The following is an 18,937-nucleotide window of genomic DNA, read 5'->3' on the forward strand; positions in this document are numbered from 1 at the left end:
ACCCATTGTTTCGCTGTAATGTATGCTTATGATAAATCGGCGTGTTGATGTCATAATTGCCCTCCAAAAAAGTGGAGATCTCATGTAGCTGCAGACTTAAATGAAATCCCTCTATAATAAACAGTACAAACGGCAGGTGGTGGCTGTGCTGTCAGCATTTCCATCTTTTCCCTGTTTAAATTGTTTTTAAAGCCTCTGCATGGTTTTGCTCTTCCATGCATCAATCATTTGTGTATATTTGCATCTCACATGGAAGAGATGTAAAAATGTTCTTGATGTTCTTGTTTCATACGAATATAAAAAGATGACCTGGAAGAAAAAGTTAAATCAGCTATCTTGGATGGTTATAAATATTAATTTGTTAAATAATTCCAGTTCAATTATAAAGAAAAGTTTGCCCACATTGCGTGTGTGCGTGGACCTTTAATTCCCACATCTCGCCTAATACCCCGGTCAGCTGACTTGCGGACGCCATTTTGTCAGCCATTTCCTCCATTGAGCCACTGCCAGCCAGGCGTCTGTGCGCACGCAGCAGCCGAGGACGCTCCGTTTCTCTCCGGCCTTTCAGCAGCTTCCTCGGCCCCTTTCACCCAGGGGCTCGCGGCACTAGCAGCAGCATTATCATCACCCCTGGGTGGATGAGACACCCTCTCCGGGCTCGGTCGACACCCACCGGTACCAGTGACACCGCCGCCAAGCACCGAGCATGGCTTTGAAGATTGTCAAAGGGAGCATCGATCGGATGTTCGATAAAAACCTTCAGGATTTAGTACGTGGCATCAGGAACCACAAGGAAGATGAGGTAACTAAAATAAAACCCAAAACGTACCCCGCGTTACACCTCACGTCATCTCACTACCCTACGTAAATGACCGTTATGTTTGGCGACTTGTGTCAGCTGAATTAACATTAATGCAACCTGGCTAAAATGCTAGCGTCACCGCTAACTGTCATATTAGCCGCTTAGCTCGCCTCTGTCCCCAAACAGGACCTTGTGTTTCTAGTAAAACATTAACCGCAAAAAAATATGACTTGTATGAATATTAAACTACCCCCATGTTTTACTCTCAGGTCGTTTTTTTAAAATTTAAAAACAGAAGCTTAATGACTGTAGCGGCTAATTGACAGTTAGCTAGAGGAAGGATGAGAATGGTGACTCAATCAGTCCAAACCATTCAGCAATCGAATACTGTTTTGTTTTTGTACAAATACAGGCTAATTTTACCCTTTGCCGTTCGTAATTTGTAGAATGTCACATAAGAGACCTGTAAATGTCTGACTTTATTAATTATCTACACTCTGCAACCTTGTGGAAGAGAATGTATTTGATTTTGCTTGTCACTATATATTGCTAGCATAAATGATATTATTTGTAACAAGTAAATAGTTGCCGGATCAGTTAAGTCAAGTTGGATAATTGACTCTGGAACACTTGATGGTATGCTGGTTGGGAATCAATCAATCCCCCGTGTCACTCCAAATCCACGTCAGCTTACTGCTTTTATTTTCCTATTGCTCGACCTTGTCAACTTTTGTGCCCTACAAACTCACATCCGAGGTTGTGTACACACATCCAGCCGCGGGTCAGGTGTGAAATTCTGAGTGGTTTAAGAATCTCACAGGTTTTCCGCGGGTCAAAAATGTTTGTGTTTGTCTGAAGAGAAGCGTCTATATTTGCTGTATTGTGTCTGCTCACCAATGCTTGACGGTGCAATGCGGGTTGGGTGCTCGTCTTAGTTTTTTTTTTTTGTCAATGGTAACCCAACCTTGCAGGCCCAGATAAGGTGATGGTTGTCCAGCCAACAGGGAACAGATTGTTCAATTATTAATGTTTTGGGATATGTGTGAATACAGTTCAAAGTTCCTCATATAGTAGCGGAACCTCCAAAGTCAACACAGTCCATTCGGGATGCCGTCGTCACTCGTTTCATAATTATAGTAAAAAAACAAATCATTGCAGTTGTCTCAAATGTGACTTGAACATCCACCATTTCCATGTCAGCTATTTCACTTCTTTCACTTGGTTCTGAATGAACCATTATGGCGGTGCGTGACGTGGAAACCTGGCCTGCGTCTGCTGATGTCTGTGTGTAGTGTGTGTGTTTTGAAACCGCACACACTCCTTCCCCTGTCACTCTGCTGTCTCATGACTACACACACATGACCAGCAACCACTCTCACTCTCTTCGGAGCTTTAAGCATTTGCTATTGGTTGCTCTCACTTGGGCTTCTCCTTCCCACTGTCGATGGAATGTTGTGCCTGTGGTATCACTTTTTAATTGTGAAGCTTACTCACGGCAACATGTTGGACTATAAATTTTATGGAAACACGATACTAGAATAAAACGCATTTTGTAACAAACACTTTCTACAGTTTATTCACACTTGCTATTGGAAAATCTTGATCAAGTGCAAAGAAATACTTTGATCCGATTGTCCATATGTATAATTAAATGGAAAAAGCAGCATATACAGTTGTAGGCTGCTTTGCTATTGTTGTCCTGTCCTATATATCGTTCCGCCTAATCTGATCTGCTGCCTGCCCTTTCTTGTTTGTCCTCAGGCCAAGTACATCTCCACTTGCATCGACGAGATCAAGCAAGAGCTCAAGCAGGATAATATTGCCGTCAAAGCCAATGCCGTGTGCAAGCTCACCTACGTGAGTACGCACGGATGACTTTAATGTATTTATTATGCACCATCACGACTGAATAATGAAGCTCTCTTCTTTGCCAAACAGCTTCAGATGCTCGGCTATGACGTCAGCTGGGCCGCCTTCAACATCGTCGAAGTCATGAGCTCCTCCAAGTTCACTTACAAGGTAAAGCGGCGGGTCGTCTGTGGCGATAATCGCGGCTGTCGTGACGAGACGGCGAACTAACTTGTGATGGCTATTCTGCTCCCTCGCAGAGGATCGGCTACTTGGCGGCCTCGCAGTGCTTTCACGAGAGCACAGACGTCATCATGCTGACCACTAATCAGATCCGAAAGGTAAGCGGCTGCGCTGCTCAGAGTTTGTTCAGTATGTTTATTTCGGCCCTCTACAGATTCAGCATCCACTTTATTAAAAAAAAATGCAATGTAATAAGAAGCTTCCTGATCAACAACATGTTTCTGGCCCACGCAGGATCTGAGCAGTCCCAACCAGTACGACACAGGCGTCGCCCTCACAGGCTTGTCTTGCTTCGTCACCCCCGACTTGGCTCGGGACCTGGCCAACGACATTATGACCCTGGTGAGCCGTAAAGCCACGTCGTCAGTTCTCATCGCTATCTTTATGATTGACATTATGGATCTTTTTGCCTTATTTCAATGAATGTGCTGTAGTTATTGCAATTATATTCGAGTACCCCGTAGTGGAAGTGTGACTTATTTTCAATATTTGTCATTCTTTCCTCTGCTCTAGATGTCTCACACTAAACCTTACATCCGGAAAAAAGCGGTGTTGATTATGTACAAGGTGTTCCTCAAGTACCCAGAGTCCCTCCGTCCTGCTTTCCCCAGGCTCAAGGAGAAACTTGAAGACCCAGATCCAGGTTAAAAATAATAATTATTACATTGTGTTAATCTTTTTGTATGAAGTCCATAACACTGATTAAAGGAGGGCCTACCGGTAATTGCAGTAACCCTAATGTACCCCCCCCCCCCCCCCACTAGGCGTTCAGTCGGCTGCAGTCAACGTGATCTGTGAGCTGGCCCGCCGGAATCCCAAAAACTACCTGTCTCTGGCACCACTCTTCTTCAAGCTCATGACCTCCTCCACCAACAATTGGGTTCTTATTAAGATTATTAAATTGGTGAGTCAACAGGACAAAGACATTCACACACGCGCGTAATCCGCTGACTGCCGTGAAACTCCAGCGACATAACAATTTAGTATGAATAGTTTATCTACTCATTATCATATCATTATTGTGAATAGAATTCATTTGAGGGAAAATAAAACCATAATGTAAATATGTAAAATAGTTCATCTTCCATTAACTCCCATTTTATTTTATTATCATTCTAATCATATAACTAATTATTTTGTCAAATAAATGAATGTGCATATAAAGTTGGATTGAAATATTTTTCGGGGATTTTTTTTGTTTGTGACATTTGCTCTATTTTTACAGTTTGGAGCTCTCACTCCTCTGGAGCCTCGCTTGGGAAAAAAGCTGATTGAACCTCTGACCAACCTAATTCACAGGTGAGATGAAGAAAAAAAAACTCAATTATAAAGTAGCTTCAAATGATCACTCACACATTTATAATCTATGCTCTTTTTTTCCAATTTGCAGTACATCTGCCATGTCTTTGCTGTACGAGTGTGTGAACACGGTTATTGCAGGTGAGTACTTAGAATAGTCCCGTGGTTTATGACAGTAGCAGCGTACAAGGTGAACTAATTTGTGTAATACATGGAGCAGGCTTTCCATTTAATTGATTTGCATTTCTGGCGTTTTTCTTTTTTTTTTCTCGAATTTATTACGATTACAGCGCACACAAATTTGGGTTATACTGTCACCCTGTTAGTCTCCAAAAGTCTGATTGCCACTGTGTCCTGTTTTGCAGTGTTAATTTCTTTGTCGTCTGGGATGCCGAACCACAGTGCTAGTATCCAGGTACGCTGCGATCTCGTCAATTTTACACAGTGCATGTTGGGTTTTTTTTCTCAGTCACAACTCTTGTCAAGTACTCATATTGATCTATTCTCTTTCAGATGGTCTTGTTTGTTCATATTTACTTTGAAGGCGTCGCTACAAAATAACATTATGTCCCGATTTGGCCGTCACACTTTCTTTCTGTTTTCCAGCTCTGTGTCCAGAAACTACGAATCCTGATTGAAGACTCTGACCAGAACTGTGAGCCCTCTGTCAATGCCTGCAGTGTGTCATTTTCTCATTGTCTGCGTGTTTCTCACTGTTAACCACAAGCCCCACCTCCTTTTTAGAAGATTCCTCAGAACCTCCACCCGAATCTTGATAACTCGAATTGCGTAACCTTTGTGCTTGTGGGCCTGTACTCCTTTCCTCACATTGAGGGTCCATTCGAGTTATCTGGATCGATTCCCTACTAATAGATAGTTGTCTAGAGTAGTTTGAAAATTGACTATGTGGGCTGTACTGGTTGGTCCTCACTAAAAACTGAGTTGTCGTCAAAAAGGAACAAGCAACTATGTCCATGTTTACACCCCAAATTTGTTGATTCTTATACCGTACTTCCTCAAATACAATTCCATTTTTGTAAAAAAAAAAAAAAACATTGATTAATGAGTCTGAATGCTAAAAACCACTGGGACCAAATAGTTAATCAGTCCAGCCCGTAACCTGTGGTGTGAATAGAGCAGATTGTGAACCTGTGCGTGATCCGTGATTTTCACTTACAGCTAAAAACTAAATAAAGCCACATAGAAAATTACTCTCATAAATATTTGAACTAAAAATGTACAGTCCAAAATACTTTCCGAGCGTTCGCCGACTCATCCGGCCGCTTTGAGGCCACTGCAGCCAAAGTCACCACCGCTCACTCATATTGATTAGAATGTGAGAGGCTTTTCTTTCCTCCGATAGCAACACAATTTTGCGACTCAGCAGGTTTCGCACGGCCAATGTTTTGTCCTGTGTGTACGTGTTTGTGTGTCTTTCCCATTGTTCTTTGTGTTTTAATGATCTTTTCCTTGGTAGTCATTTACATATAACTCACATGATTGGACATAGCTACAGTTAACTTTATGTATTAGCAGGGATGCAATTAGAGCATTTTTAAAACTCAGGCATTGATAGTGGTAAAAACTTTTTTTTAACATGGCATAGTAGTTAGTCATCTGTCTGTAAGTATACTCAGCAAGTGCGTGTGTGAATTTGTTCCTCCAGTGAAGTATCTGGGCCTTTTGGCCATGTCCAAAATCCTGAAGACCCACCCTAAGTCAGTGCAGAGCCACAAGGACCTCATCCTGCAGTGTCTGGATGACAAGGACGAGTCCATCCGTCTCAGAGCTTTGGACCTACTTTATGGCATGGTATGTGATATATATTTTTTTATACTTAATTATTCATTCGCAATGCTCTGCCGCTGGGATAGAAAAATAAACAAACGTTACTTGTGCTGAATAAATTATGAAATGCAGAATAAATGAATTGAAGTACATTCAAACGTATCTTAAGTGTAGCATGCTCCTAAACTATATTCCTCAAGTGTAGCATGCTCCTAAGCTATATTCCTCTGCAGGTCTCCAAAAAGAACTTGATGGAGATTGTGAAGAAGCTGATGCTACACGTGGACAAAGCAGAGGGAACCACATACAGGGATGAACTGCTCACCAAGATCATTGACATCTGTAGCCAGAGCAACTACCAGTACATCACCAACTTTGAGTGGTCCGTTTTCCCTCCACGCAGTCGCCCACACATTCTATTTTTGTCATGATTTTCAGCTGTATTGCTGCACGCTTCACAGGTACATCAGCATCCTTGTAGAGCTGACACGATTAGAGGGCACGAGGCACGGACACCTGATTGCCTCTCAGATGCTGGATGTGGCCATCCGGGTTAAGGCCATCCGGGTATTTGCCGTAGCCCAGATGGCCACCCTACTGGACAATGCTCACCTCTTGACCGGGAACATGCAGAGAAATGGCATCTGTGAAGTTTTGTATGCGGCAGCTTGGATCTGTGGAGAGTTCTCAGAGTATGACGCTTCCAGTTCTTGTTTCTGTGGAATCATTATAACATTAATCTTGTAAAATATTCTTAATTGACAAATTCAGAATGCAAATAACTCGAGTTAATCTTCTTTAGACACCTGGAGAACCCGTTGCAGACGCTAGAAGCCATGCTGCGTCCCAAGGTGGCCACCTTGCCGGGCCACATCCAAGCCGTGTACGTGCAGAACGCCGCCAAGCTGTTTGCCACCGTGCTACAGAGCCAAAAGGACAACACGGATGGCACAACGGTGCAAGAAACCAACCAGCTCATGATAGACCGCCTCCCGCTTTTTGTCCAGAGCGCCAACCTGGAGGTGCAGGAGAGGGTAAGATGAAATGGCTCCCAAATGATGAGTTGTTCCCATGGCAACCTGATGATGAAAATTCTGATCAAAATGTGGTTTTTCGTTTTCCACTCCACAGGCGTCTTGCATCCTGCAGCTGGTGAAATACATCCAGAAACTGCAGCAGAAGGAAGTTGAGGTAGACGAGGAAGTGATTGCACTTTTTGCCGGAGAACTCAACCCTGTAGCCCCCAAGGCACAGAAGAAAGTGCCTGTCCCTGAGGGGTACGTAGCAAGCCAGATTCACATTTGAACTCGCCTGAGCCGCCCTTAACATTGGAAGATTCTGTCAGTCAACTGTTATATGAGCTGATTTTTTTCATGTGGATGTGTTTAGTCTGGACCTGGATGCCTGGATCAACGAACCTCCATCCGAGAGCGAGTCAGAGGACGAGCAGCCCAAGGCTATTTTTACAAAGGAGGAGCCCAAACATTCCCGGCCCAGACACACAGAAGTGGACGAGAAGGAGCTGGCGAGGGTACGATGCTTCCGTTTTATAGCCCTTTTATAGCCCTTTTACCAGCATTGCATACAAATGTGTTTTGAAAAAAAGTAGCTTTCCCATGTTGCTTGTTAAAATCACCAAATTGCATCTGGCTGTTTTTTTTTAACCTTCACAGAGAAGAGAAGCCAGGAAACAAGAGCAAGCCAACAACCCCTTTTACATCAAGGCCTCGCCATCTTCTCAGAAGGTTTCAGTTTTTTTGTAGTCACTTTGTTGCTTCAAAATATCTGTAGCTGTTGGGTGTATGTCTACCAGGAGATTTTTTTTTTCTCCTCACAGATGTACCAGGACACACCTGGAGTGGAGCACATTCCAGTCGTTCAGATTGATCTGAGTGTGCCTCTGAAAGTACCAGGTGGGACTCCAGTGATCTTAATACGAGTATATCTTCGAATAACCTCGCTGCTTGAACTTGAGGATTAAACAAGTTTCTCCGCCTCTTCCTCAGGCCTGCCTATGTCCGACCAGTACGTGAAGCTGGAGGAGGAGCGTCGGCAGAAGGAGCGAGCCGACAAGAAAAAGAAGGAGAAGAAGAAAAAGAAAGAGAAGCGTAGTGGACGTGGGAAAAAACACGACTCGGGTCCGGAGAGCGAGGAGGACATCACGCCGGCGCACATGGTCGACATCGTCACCGAGGAGATGCCAGAGGTGACAATGTTGATCTCATGCAGGGCGTGCTGATTTTGTTTCAATGGTGGCATAGTCAGGGACAAAATCAAATTGTCTTGTTTTTCTTTATTTATTTTTAATTTATTCGTTACAGCCTATCAGAATGATTTCCTTTCATTTAAAACACACAAGGGCTCTATAAATATAATAATAATATATAATATCAATTGTTTAGTTGTGGTAATATTGATCAACAGCAAATCAGTAGCCAAGTCATACTTAAATACTCTTTGAAAACGAGAGAATTGACCTTGTATTGATTGTTGTGCCTGCAGAATGCCTTACCCAGTGATGAGGATGACAAAGATCCTAATGACCCTCACAAAGCCCTGGATATCGACCTGGACAAGTAAGTCAACACCTTCTGTGGCCTTGCTCAGAAAAATCTTAATCCAAAATCCATTTGAGTGTGTTTTGGTCTTCCTGGCCACACTGCCAATGTGCCGTGGCCTTTCTGCCCCCTTTTTCCTCCTTTCACTGACTCTCACGGCCTTTTTGCTTCCTCTCTTCTACGCATACACACACCCCCATCACTGCCCACTTTGTGCGGGCAGCTTGGTGGAAATGGCTGGGCGCAGGTGAGTAGCATCTCAGCCACGTGACCTGCCGCTTCGACTGCATCTTTTCTCCCCTTTCGCTGTCTTTATAATTAGCTGGCTCGTTAACAAAGCTTTACTCACTGATTTTTTTAAATGCTCAGCATTCTTTTGACCTGGTATGATATTCAGCGTGCCCTTCTCAAGCCTGGTAAAATCAGCATTATTCCCTGAGACCTTACCGCAGTTGAGAAAATTCTGCACATAAAATCACTTACTGGATGCTGCTGACGTTCTCAGGCTTTGGTTCTGATTTCATTCAGCTACTAAATATAGTCTTCACTCTGATTGTCGTACAAAACTAATAGAAGATTGTGTTGTATGATATTGTTCTATCCAGGCCACTTGCAGACAGCGAGAAGCTACCAGTCAGGTCTCATCGTCCGGCAGACGTCCTGAAAAGCCCGGACGGCGATACGGAAAGCACCTCGCAGGAGGTCAAGAGGAGCAGCAAAGAGAAGAAGGAGAAGAAGAAAGATAAAGACAGGGATAGGAAGGTAAGGTTGGCTTTTACTAAAAAAAATCACATTCTTTTCCAACAAAATAAATGCACACTACTCCTCAAGCATGAGTATGACGTCACATTTGGAAATTGTTCTTTCATTTCCATTTGGCAGAAGAGCAAAGAAGAGAAGAAGAAGAAAAAACACAAACATGAAGAAAAAGGAGTGGATCTTCTCGGGAATCCGTCGGATGAACCCGTCGTCCAAACACCCGTTGAGGTGGCGGATCCTCCCACCTCCACAACTGCTGAGGTATGCCAATCCAAGTTGTGATTGTTTTGGAATTGAGGCTTCCTTTGAATGTAGTCAAATCATTGTTTGATTAAAAAAAGGTTTATCATCTCGTGTTGATCGGTCGTAGTAACTTACAGAGTGCCTTTGCCCCGCCCCTCACCTCCTCTGCCTTCCTCGCTCTTCTAGGTTTCAGATCTGGATTTCTGGCTTTCAAATGCTCCAGCGCCCTCTCACGCCCAGGTGGAGTCGCAACCCTCTTGCCTTTCCCCTCATGACTTTGTTGTACTCGTCTATCCTTCCTCATAACTCCGCCTTATTTGACTTTTTATTTTTTCCTCTCTCATCAGCCACTCGTCAAGTCGCTCTCTTTTTCTCAGGTGGCCCAACGCATTCCCTTTCTCATTTACCAGCCTTTTTTTTTTTTTTTCGTGTGCATGAGCGACTGTACTGTACGTTGTAACGTTTCTCTTCTTGTTTCCTATATTCCGTCAAAGTTGTTCTTCACATTTTTGTGGATATTTTTCATTGTTGTTTGGTGGCGGCGATAAGAGCACGGATATCGTCTTGTAACGTTGAACAGGAATCTGCCTTGGATTCACTTAACAAAACTTGAGTCTGTCGATTTTCTCATGAAGAATTGACAACCAGTGCACATGTTCACGTAATTCCACTCTTGACTTCTGCTGTTTCTTGTTGGCTGGCTTTTCCCGGAGTAGTTTTGTCTCCAAACTCACTTTGGCTGATCCTTGTCTTTGCTATGACTGACCTCACTAGAGAATTGGTAAACAGTGTAGGATGTGGTGTGCCTCTAGCTAATCGATGTTTTGTTTGTGTTTATAGGAAGCAGTAACAGTAGCAGCAGAAGCCGTTTCCCTGCCCGAGGCAGCTTCTGGCACGACGCCACACTCCGATCCCGACGAGAGCAAGGACGCCGAGACGGAGGAGTCGGTGAGTCACTACCTATGATGTCATAATGTCTTGGAGAGATAAAATAAAATGTCTGCCGCGGTGGCCGTTTATTACACCTAATCTATCCCGCTCGTGTCCTTCCAATGTTCAGAAGTCATCTAAGCACAAGAAGAAGAAGCAGAAAAAGGAGAAGGAGGAGAAGGACAAGAAAAAGAAGAAGAAGCACCATCACCACCACAGCGATGGAGGTGAAGAAGGGACTGTGCAAAACGGCAACGTGGACGAGGAAGAACCTCTACCGGTAACTGAGACGAGAGCTCATCTTTTTTTATTATTTTTTTATTATTTTGAAAAATTATTCATACTTTTTTTTTTTTTTTTCCCAGCCCATGTCCAACTACTGCCTCCTCGCAGAGAACGCTTACATCAAGATGGTGAGTAATCAGGAATCCAAATACATCTGATTGTGGATTAAACGTTGTGCAACATCTCAAATTAAATGAGTGATCAATATCCAAATTTTATGGGACATCAGCTCTCTAAAACAAGTCTCATTGTCCAATCTCCCTCTCTTTTAAGATGATGGAAGATGCCGATCAGGTACTCGCAAAGTTCTGTGACGGGCAGAACCTTATTACAACTTCTGTCTTAGATGTGTTTCTTTGTGTTTATGTCCTGCATCGATTGGCCTTCCCCGTGCCACAGAGCTGCTTCCTTTTTTCAAAATCTTTCTGTCCTTGCTGCCTTTTTCTTGCTTTCGTGGAAAGAGCCATGTGTGGTTGATGCTGTGTGCGACAAAATATATTGTTTAATGTGCAATTTTTCTCACGTGTTGAATTTGCCTTTCTCCTCAGGTTTACGACATCCAGGGGAACCTGCAAGATGGTAGCCAGGTGGTGGTGTCGGTCATCTTTGAGAACAAATGCGATAGCTTCCTGAAATCCATGGAGTTCAACGTGCTGGACTCCCTCAACTCCAAATTGCAGAGGCCGGAGGGGGCGGGGGCGCACGACGGCCTCACCGTCCCCTTTCAGCTCCCTCCTGGTCAGTTGCTCCAGTGCCAGGAATTTCCTGCTTGTAATGCAATCTGTGGGCTTCTATTGAATCAGCAAATACCAAAACTTTTTCCCAGTCTGTGTTTGTGCCAAGGTTTGAATGAGTTTCAATTAAAGATGTTCTACAGAAGCTAACCAACTGCTCCCTTATATCTCAGGGGTGTCCAATGAAGCACGCTTTGTGTTCACCGTGCAGAGCATCGTCATGCCACAGAAACTGAAGGGAACGCTCACTTTCATTGTCAAGGTTAGAAAATATATTGTGGGCACTCAATTTGAGCACCAGGAATGGGAAATGCATGTTATTTATTTCCCTGGATCAGAATGAAGACTCCTCAACTCATGAGAAACTGGACTTCAAACTGCACTTTACTTGCACCTCCTACCTAATCACCACTCCATGCTACAGGTGAGGACACATAACCTGCAATCATTTCTGTCATTTGCCCAAAATCTGCCAAACAACTTCTCGTCTTATTTTATAGGTTATGCTGAAATGAAGTCTTGTTTGGATGTCGCCAATGTAAATACAATAGAAAGTCAAACTAACCCTTACTTTCTCGTTGGCTAGCGACGCATTTGCAAAGCTGTTGGAATCTGGTGACCTGAAGGGCAGCTCTGTCAAACTGGAAGGCATCAACATGCCCTTCCATCACCTTCTGGCCAGGATTTGCTTCTATCACCACTTCTCTGGTACACTTAAAACACAATCCATTTCATATTACGTTGAAGAAAGAGTTCGCTTTTTACGACAGTAACGATTTGTTGTTTTCAACCAGTCGTGGAGAGGGTGGACTCCTGTGCCTCCATGTATAGCAGGTCAATCCAGGGTCACCATGTGTGTCTGCTCGTCAAAACTGTAAGTGGATCAAACCTTTTGTTTGAAGTACACCCACTCTGAAAGACACCTTCTCAAAAATATTTCTTACGTGTTGACAAGTGACTCTTTGACTCTCCCTCTCCGGCAGTCCGACCAAACGGTGTCCATCGACGCCAAATGTGACGAACCGGCGCTGCTCGGGAACGTGCTGGATGAGATCAAACAGACCTTCTCTCAGTGCTGATTGTGCCCAGGGTAGCCCAATTTCCACCCTCCTCACTAAAACACATCACCACCTTAAAAAATGCTGCGGCCGGCACTTCTGCCGTCGCCCTATTTATTTATCTATCCGCCCTCTTCTTCGCCTTTGCTCGTCTCTTCGCTTACAGTCTTGAGCACAACTCACTTGATGTCGTTTTACAGACTCGCAGTGTTTTCGCTCCGTCTCCTCCTGCAAGCCACTTTTCAATTTCCTCTCTCCTGAGCTCTTGGATTTCCCTTCTCCTGGACTTCCTCCTCTTCCCCCTGTGTGACGTAATGTTGACAACTGGACTTTTGCTGTTGATGGGTGAATTGCGTTTTTACTGTTTTTGAACTATTTTGTCATTGAGGTGTATTATTTTTTTTTGTCTGAACGCCTGTTTGCGCCTTCTATTTGTGTGTGTGTGTGTGCGTGTGAACATCTGACTGCTGTTTCAGCCTTGAAGCAAGTGACACTCTTTCAAATGAAAAAAAGAGGGACTCGTACTCACTACCTTGTCTCTTCTGACCCCGAGGCCTGCAGTAGATCAGACACCGAAGCGACTTGCGCTACTCACAAAAAGTTCAGGATATCCACATTTCAGATAACATTTCTGGATTACCTTTCCTAAGTGAACTTAATTTTAGTTTTTGTGAGTGGCGTAAAAGGCAGAACTAGCAGACTTGGGATGTCCGATCCCTTCTGCCCTGCCTGCTTTTCCCCAACGGACCAAAATGGAGAGACACTTGAAGGTTGAACACCGCTAGTCAATACCAATCAGACCCACAAATTTGTTGAGTTGCTGTTAAAATAAATTACAGACATATAGATGCCTCCTTTTTCCCCATGAGAAAAATAAAAACTATAACTGTCTCACTTTATAGTTGCAATTTTTCACGCACAGACAACTATCGAGCCCAGTCGAACTCTGTTGCTAACTAAAAGAGCAGCACACTGAAGTCTCAGCTGGTCTTTAGTTTACGGAGGTTTTTTGCAATAGGCATTTATTTCTCTGTGCCTTTTGAAGGACATTTATTTCAGGTGTTACAGATTTGCACATATGTGTAATTAATGTGTGGCAATTAAAAAGTTTGGCTGCTGAAACTATTCACCAATTGCTAACCAAATTAGCAGCACCTATTGAAGCACGATAACGGTCTCGCATGGATTAGTTTCACCACGGGTCACTCAGTTCTCTCCCAACCCAACCCACTTGCATTTGTCCATAATTTAATTCTATAATCGGATAGTTTGATAGTGACCATCTGCAAATGTAAATGCACATTTCTTTGACTAGTAGTAGTTCAACTGTAAATAAACCAGAAACTATAATTACAAATGGTTCTATATTTGCAAACTCTTCATCCATTAGCATATGTATGTGCACTTGCAGCAAAATTCCCCATAACAACCCAAGCTAAACTAATTTCCACCGCTAACAACCCATGCTAACATCAGTATTAGGCACCGCTGCCTCTAACCTCACGCACCCGTGTCGCTTTTCCTTTTGCATTAAGCGCTTTCACCTTAAATCACCAAAGTAGCAAGCTCAAGACTAACCGTTCATTCCCATTTGTCAGGATGTTTGTTTTGTCAGCCATAACGTGAAAATGTTCCTTCACAAGTCTGACTACATGTGAGGTCAGCTGTAAATTGCAGGAATGTCCATAGAAAGTAATAAATGTTTACCTGTTCCCGACAATGACTTATCAGTGGAGTTTCTCTCCCTTATTGATTGTCACATTTTTCTGATCATTATATTATTGCATTACAATTTGAATATTGCATGATTTAGGAATGTACACTTTTTTATTAACCTTTTCTTCCATGGATGATTTCACCAGAATTTTTATTCCATGTTTTCCTTTTTTTTTTTTATGACGGACCACAATGGTTTTGGTTTTATGCATTCAGTTTCTTTGGGGGGGGGGGGGGGGGGGTCAGTATAGTTGAATGATTTAAATGATCAAAACGCAGATGATGGGGAGGAAGGCGTTGAATAGAAATTAGGATGGTGAGGGCATTGAGAGCTCTCAGTAAAAAAACATATTATTTCTTCCTCGGTTTGGCCGTAGTGTTCTTTTTGTTTTTACCCGCGACATTGAAAGTATACTCGCCACACCACATATTTCCAAAAGTACCGTCTTGTTTCTCCAGCTGTACAATGTCATACATTTCAAAAAGGGGATGTGAATGATCTTCATTCCCTGTAAAGATTCCCCTACTTAAGAGAAAATAAAAATTATAAGATGCTACAGTCTCTTTGTTTGTCTAAGCACCTCAGAATTTGAAAAAGCTTTTTTTTTTTAAATATAGATCTAAAATTTATAATCACCCATTTTTACATTTTAGCCAAATGTGTTGAATGGGTTCGACGGGTAGAAATAGAGTAAATGTAATCAGTTTTGATATTTTACTCATAAAAATACAATGTTAGTGTTGCGATTTACGCGTTTTACATAGCGTTACGAGTCGCCCTTCGTTTGGGTATAAAGCCGTGACGCGTGTATTTAACAAAGGCTCACGCCAAATACACTTGCGCACTTTACAGCTCAATAGTCACGTGTATGAACTGGTTTTATATTTAGTATTGTTTTCCAACTAGATCCTCCCATATATCTTTTATTTCGAAAACTTAAGCGGAAGTGTGTGCGACTATATATATATATTTTTTTAAAAAAAGAATAAAAAAAAAGTGTCGGTGCCTTCCTTGGGAGTGTGACGCTCACTGGGTCTTGTTCGTCAAAACCCAAGACGGCTTTCCTCCTAAAAGCCGCCCCGGTTCTTCCTCTCACAAAAACGAAGAGTTGAAACCATTCATCTTGTCCGGGAGTTTATTTGCTACTTTTTTGTTTTGGTACTCGGCTTGTTTTGGTCGTTTGCCGGGGCGGCTTCACACGACTTGTCCAAGTCGTTAGTTTGTTTGGAATATGGCTCAGCATGGAAATCCTGTAGCCAGTTCCCAGAAAGCACTCATGCTGGAGATGAAAAGTCTTCAAGACGAGCCGGTGGAAGGCTTCAAAATCACTCTGGTCAACGAGTCTGACATGTACAACTGGGAAGTGGCGATATTCGGTCCACCGAACACGCACTACGAAGGCGGTTATTTTAAGGTGAGTGGCTAACTTCAGCTAGCACTACAGCTACTATTGTTCTTTTGCTAGCTTTTAAATGAACTTTTTCTTTTCTTTACCGACTTTCATGACTGTCAACATGTGAATAACGTCTCAGACCATGTCAAAGGTTCCTTTAGGTGCGACCTAAGTTGGTTCTGTGGCAACGTATCAGGGGCGCAACTATCTCCAGACAAATAAAGGGCACCCCCCCAACATTTTTTTCCCTTCCCTTTTGTTCGTCCCAAATGTATTTTCAAGATAAGATAATATCAATCAACGCTTTATTTCATTTTTGTTACTTTGTTTCGTGATAAAATATTTTAGTAATGCACAAAAAAAAATCTAATGTTTTTTTCAGGATGTCAAAGGTCTGTCAGGCAAAAGGCGACCAGAAGTTAGATGGAGGCGGCTGTAAATATCTCATTTGCAAGGAAAACACTGGCGCAGATTTCACACAACACGTACAACGTGAGCATCTTGCGAATGGCGTCAGGTCACCGTAACCCTCGGATCAGTTTTTCAAAAAGCTGCTTGGCGAATGCTTCGTGGGCTGCAGCTGTTTGTCATTGAGGGATGCTTGTGATCGAGTTTCATTGATAGCTCTGAATGCACGAAACGATCTCATTTCCTCGTCTATGTGGGGGATAACATGCCATTCAAATCACTTTTCATCTTGTCAAATCTTCAGCAGTCAATTTTCATCTTTTATTCTCGAAATATTTCTGTGATTTTGTTCATTTCTATATGTTTGCTTTAACAGGCCCTGCTCAAGTTCCCGGTGGACTACCCGTACTCTCCGCCTTCTTTCCGCTTCCTCACCAAAATGTGGCATCCTAACATTTATGAGGTAGCTCCGACGTTTTTTGGGTCACGTCAATCCATCGGAATCATACTGTAACATTTGAACTCTTCTTGACCTCGGTTAGAACGGAGAAGTCTGCATTTCCATCCTGCACCCGCCGGTGGACGACCCCCATAGTGGCGAGCTTCCGTCAGAGCGGTGGAACCCCACGCAGAATGTCAGGTGAGCTGACAAAATCCAAAAGTTATTTTTTGGTGGGTGTCCGGAATGGATTAATATCATTTATCAGAAAGGGCAAATCGTGGTCAAATTGCCACCTCATCCTTGGCTTGTGATTTGCATCTTGTTTAGGACCATCTTGCTCAGCGTCATCTCCCTTCTCAATGAGCCCAACACCTTCTCCCCGGCCAACGTCGATGCCTCCGTCATGTACCGCAGGTGGAGGGAGAGCAAGGGTGAGGACCAGGAGTACATTGAAATCATCAGGTACCTCAGAAAAAAACCCAAAGGCAAAACAATGAAATGCGCATCTACAAAATGGGAAAATATTTTACAAACACTATTTCATATAATTGCATATTTATACATGTATGCTTTTAAGGTTTTGATGATGTGATGTCATTTCCTGTTATGTTTGTCAATTATACTGTTTGTATTAGTGAATTGAAGAAAATCTTGAATTGAATCAAAATCACATTATCGGTCCAAAAAATGGCAAAAATCGTTCAGCCCCCGTCTCTGTCTTTCTCCCCCCCCCCCCCCCCCCCCCCTTGCCTCGACAGGAAGCAGGTGCAAGCCACCAAAAGCGAAGCGGACCTCGACGGCGTCAAAGTTCCCGTCACGTTGGAGGAGTACTGCATTCGCACCAAAGTGCCGGCCACCGACGACGGATCCAACCTGCTGTACGACAACGACGACTTCGATGACTACGACGACGGCCAATGCGACAACTACAGGGACATTCGCATGGACGACGACGACGACTCGGACAACGAGTACTACTACATTTAACCCGGCGCTCGCCAACTTTGCTTTCTTTTACTTTTGTTTTTGTTTGTTGGTGATGCGTCAATGGAGTTCAAGTCTTTTTAGATTCTTTTTAACCCCCACACCCCAATACGAGGTTCGATGGGATTGAACCAACTGCAATTGATGCAAAATAGCTTCCTCCTCTCTTGCACAAAAATGGAGGATGCCGTTTGAGCCCTGTATGGAAGTCACTCCCTTTTTTAGCATTCACTGTTTTTCTTGTTTTGACTGCTTCCTGTTTTTATGTCGCTGCCAATTGAGCCCACTTGAGCACAGGCACCAATGAGCCACTACAAGAGCTCAAGCAAATATTTGATGAGCACGTCAAGAGGTATTTTATGTGTTAATTGATGTTACCTAAACAAGCTGCAATATTATTCAAGATAAACTCAGAAAAAAAAGAAAAGACAAACGTGCCTCTGGCTCAACTTTGACTTCCTGGACTGTTTACGATCTACCTTGATTGCATGTGGATATATTCAATGATCACTTGATTTTTTTTTTCTTAGTTTGTATATTTTAAAAAAAGATTAATAAAAAAAATATTAGATATATATTTTTTTCTTTGTATACAATATGGTGCGAGGGGTACTCTGCAGGATGAAGCTGATGATGGAGACCAGAGACGATTTCCTCACATGACAAGATGTGTGACCACATCCTGCCGCTAGGGTGCAGCATCAGATCATCTAATCTTGTCTGTGTTGGAATGACAGGTTCGGAGTGTTCTGCAATCGCCTCCATTGGCAGGTAAGTACATGCTGGTTTTTTCCCTTTGTATACTTAGCTGATATTGTGCACATTTTTTAAAAAATGTATCCACATATTTCGACATTGTTAAAACTTTACACTGTCTGTTGAAACCCAGCCGGATTAATATAGCAGCGCCCGCGGTCCATTCAACTCTATCTTGAACAACTGATTGTTTCAAACTTGCATATTGGTACAAAAAAAGGTTGTAATTGCCTAAAAATACCACAAAATGACAGAAAGAAACTTTAATACAAAAGACTACATAGGCCTAACGCAATGAAGCTTCTCCCCTTACTTCAAAATAGTTGCATGGCCACAAGATGGCGCCAAAGCAAGATTTTTATATTAGACATGGCTTTTGCCTGAGCACATAACTAGCCAATATTTTTTTTTTGTTTAAGTGGACAGGTTCACTGTACTACCTGATGGAAACCTGTCAAGGGATGTAGAAGGGAAGTGGCTGAGACTGTTGATTATAGTGCGAAAAGTACACGCAGTCGGAGGTTAAGTGTTTTCCCGTGAAATGATTGACATGTCGCAGAATCCATTTTTAGCCTCTGTACGTCATATGGCCGCTCTTGTCCATTTCCGCGTCGACCCGGCTTACACCCAACCTGCTGCTTGTGCTCATGTTGCCTTGGCGACGTCTACATTCCAGACATTTATGTCCGA

General features: G+C 43.0%; 2 protein-coding genes across 7 annotated transcripts; both read left to right on the forward strand.

Annotated features, from left to right (window-relative positions):
* Positions 1-470: 470 nt before the first annotated feature.
* On the forward strand, positions 471-14,120 carry ap3d1 (adaptor related protein complex 3 subunit delta 1). Of its 4 annotated transcripts, none has more exons than XM_085927268.1 (34): positions 471-802; positions 2,564-2,659; positions 2,741-2,821; positions 2,911-2,991; positions 3,128-3,235; positions 3,407-3,536; positions 3,658-3,797; positions 4,119-4,192; positions 4,284-4,333; positions 4,558-4,607; positions 4,799-4,847; positions 5,859-6,004; positions 6,214-6,362; positions 6,442-6,672; positions 6,783-7,014; positions 7,112-7,257; positions 7,370-7,511; positions 7,654-7,725; positions 7,818-7,893; positions 7,987-8,186; positions 8,483-8,556; positions 9,144-9,300; positions 9,424-9,558; positions 9,727-9,780; positions 10,381-10,488; positions 10,601-10,750; positions 10,836-10,883; positions 11,029-11,049; positions 11,304-11,493; positions 11,663-11,751; positions 11,828-11,913; positions 12,076-12,197; positions 12,284-12,363; positions 12,473-14,120. In XM_085927268.1, exons 1-34 carry the CDS (start codon positions 707-709, stop codon positions 12,566-12,568), a joined length of 3,759 nt encoding a protein of 1,252 aa, XP_085783394.1. In that variant the 5' UTR covers positions 471-706; the 3' UTR covers positions 12,569-14,120. The 4 variants fall into 4 exon arrangements, with proteins under 4 accessions (XP_085783394.1, XP_085783392.1, XP_085783395.1 ...); XM_085927266.1 differs by having other exon boundaries at positions 473-802; positions 9,421-9,558; XM_085927269.1 differs by lacking the exon at positions 11,029-11,049 and having other exon boundaries at positions 474-802; positions 9,421-9,558.
* Positions 14,121-15,168: 1,048 nt separating this feature from the next.
* cdc34a (cell division cycle 34 homolog (S. cerevisiae) a) lies at positions 15,169-18,064 on the forward strand. 3 transcript variants are annotated; one of them, XM_085927274.1, is made up of 6 exons: positions 15,557-15,678; positions 16,040-16,149; positions 16,442-16,528; positions 16,608-16,705; positions 16,835-16,938; positions 17,266-18,064. In XM_085927274.1, exons 2-6 carry the CDS (start codon positions 16,081-16,083, stop codon positions 17,619-17,621), a joined length of 714 nt encoding a protein of 237 aa, XP_085783400.1. In that variant the 5' UTR covers positions 15,557-15,678; positions 16,040-16,080; the 3' UTR covers positions 17,622-18,064. The 3 variants fall into 3 exon arrangements, with proteins under 3 accessions (XP_085783398.1, XP_085783399.1, XP_085783400.1); XM_085927272.1 differs by lacking the exon at positions 16,040-16,149 and having other exon boundaries at positions 15,169-15,678; XM_085927273.1 differs by lacking the exon at positions 16,040-16,149 and having other exon boundaries at positions 15,178-15,678; positions 16,835-16,969; positions 17,266-17,637.
* Positions 18,065-18,937: the final 873 nt, after the last annotated feature.

The sequence above is a fragment of the Syngnathus leptorhynchus genome, chromosome 13 (assembly GCF_054491065.1).
Source record: "Syngnathus leptorhynchus isolate UIUO chromosome 13, UIUO_Slep, whole genome shotgun sequence".
Classification (NCBI taxonomy): Eukaryota; Metazoa; Chordata; class Actinopteri; order Syngnathiformes; family Syngnathidae; genus Syngnathus; species Syngnathus leptorhynchus.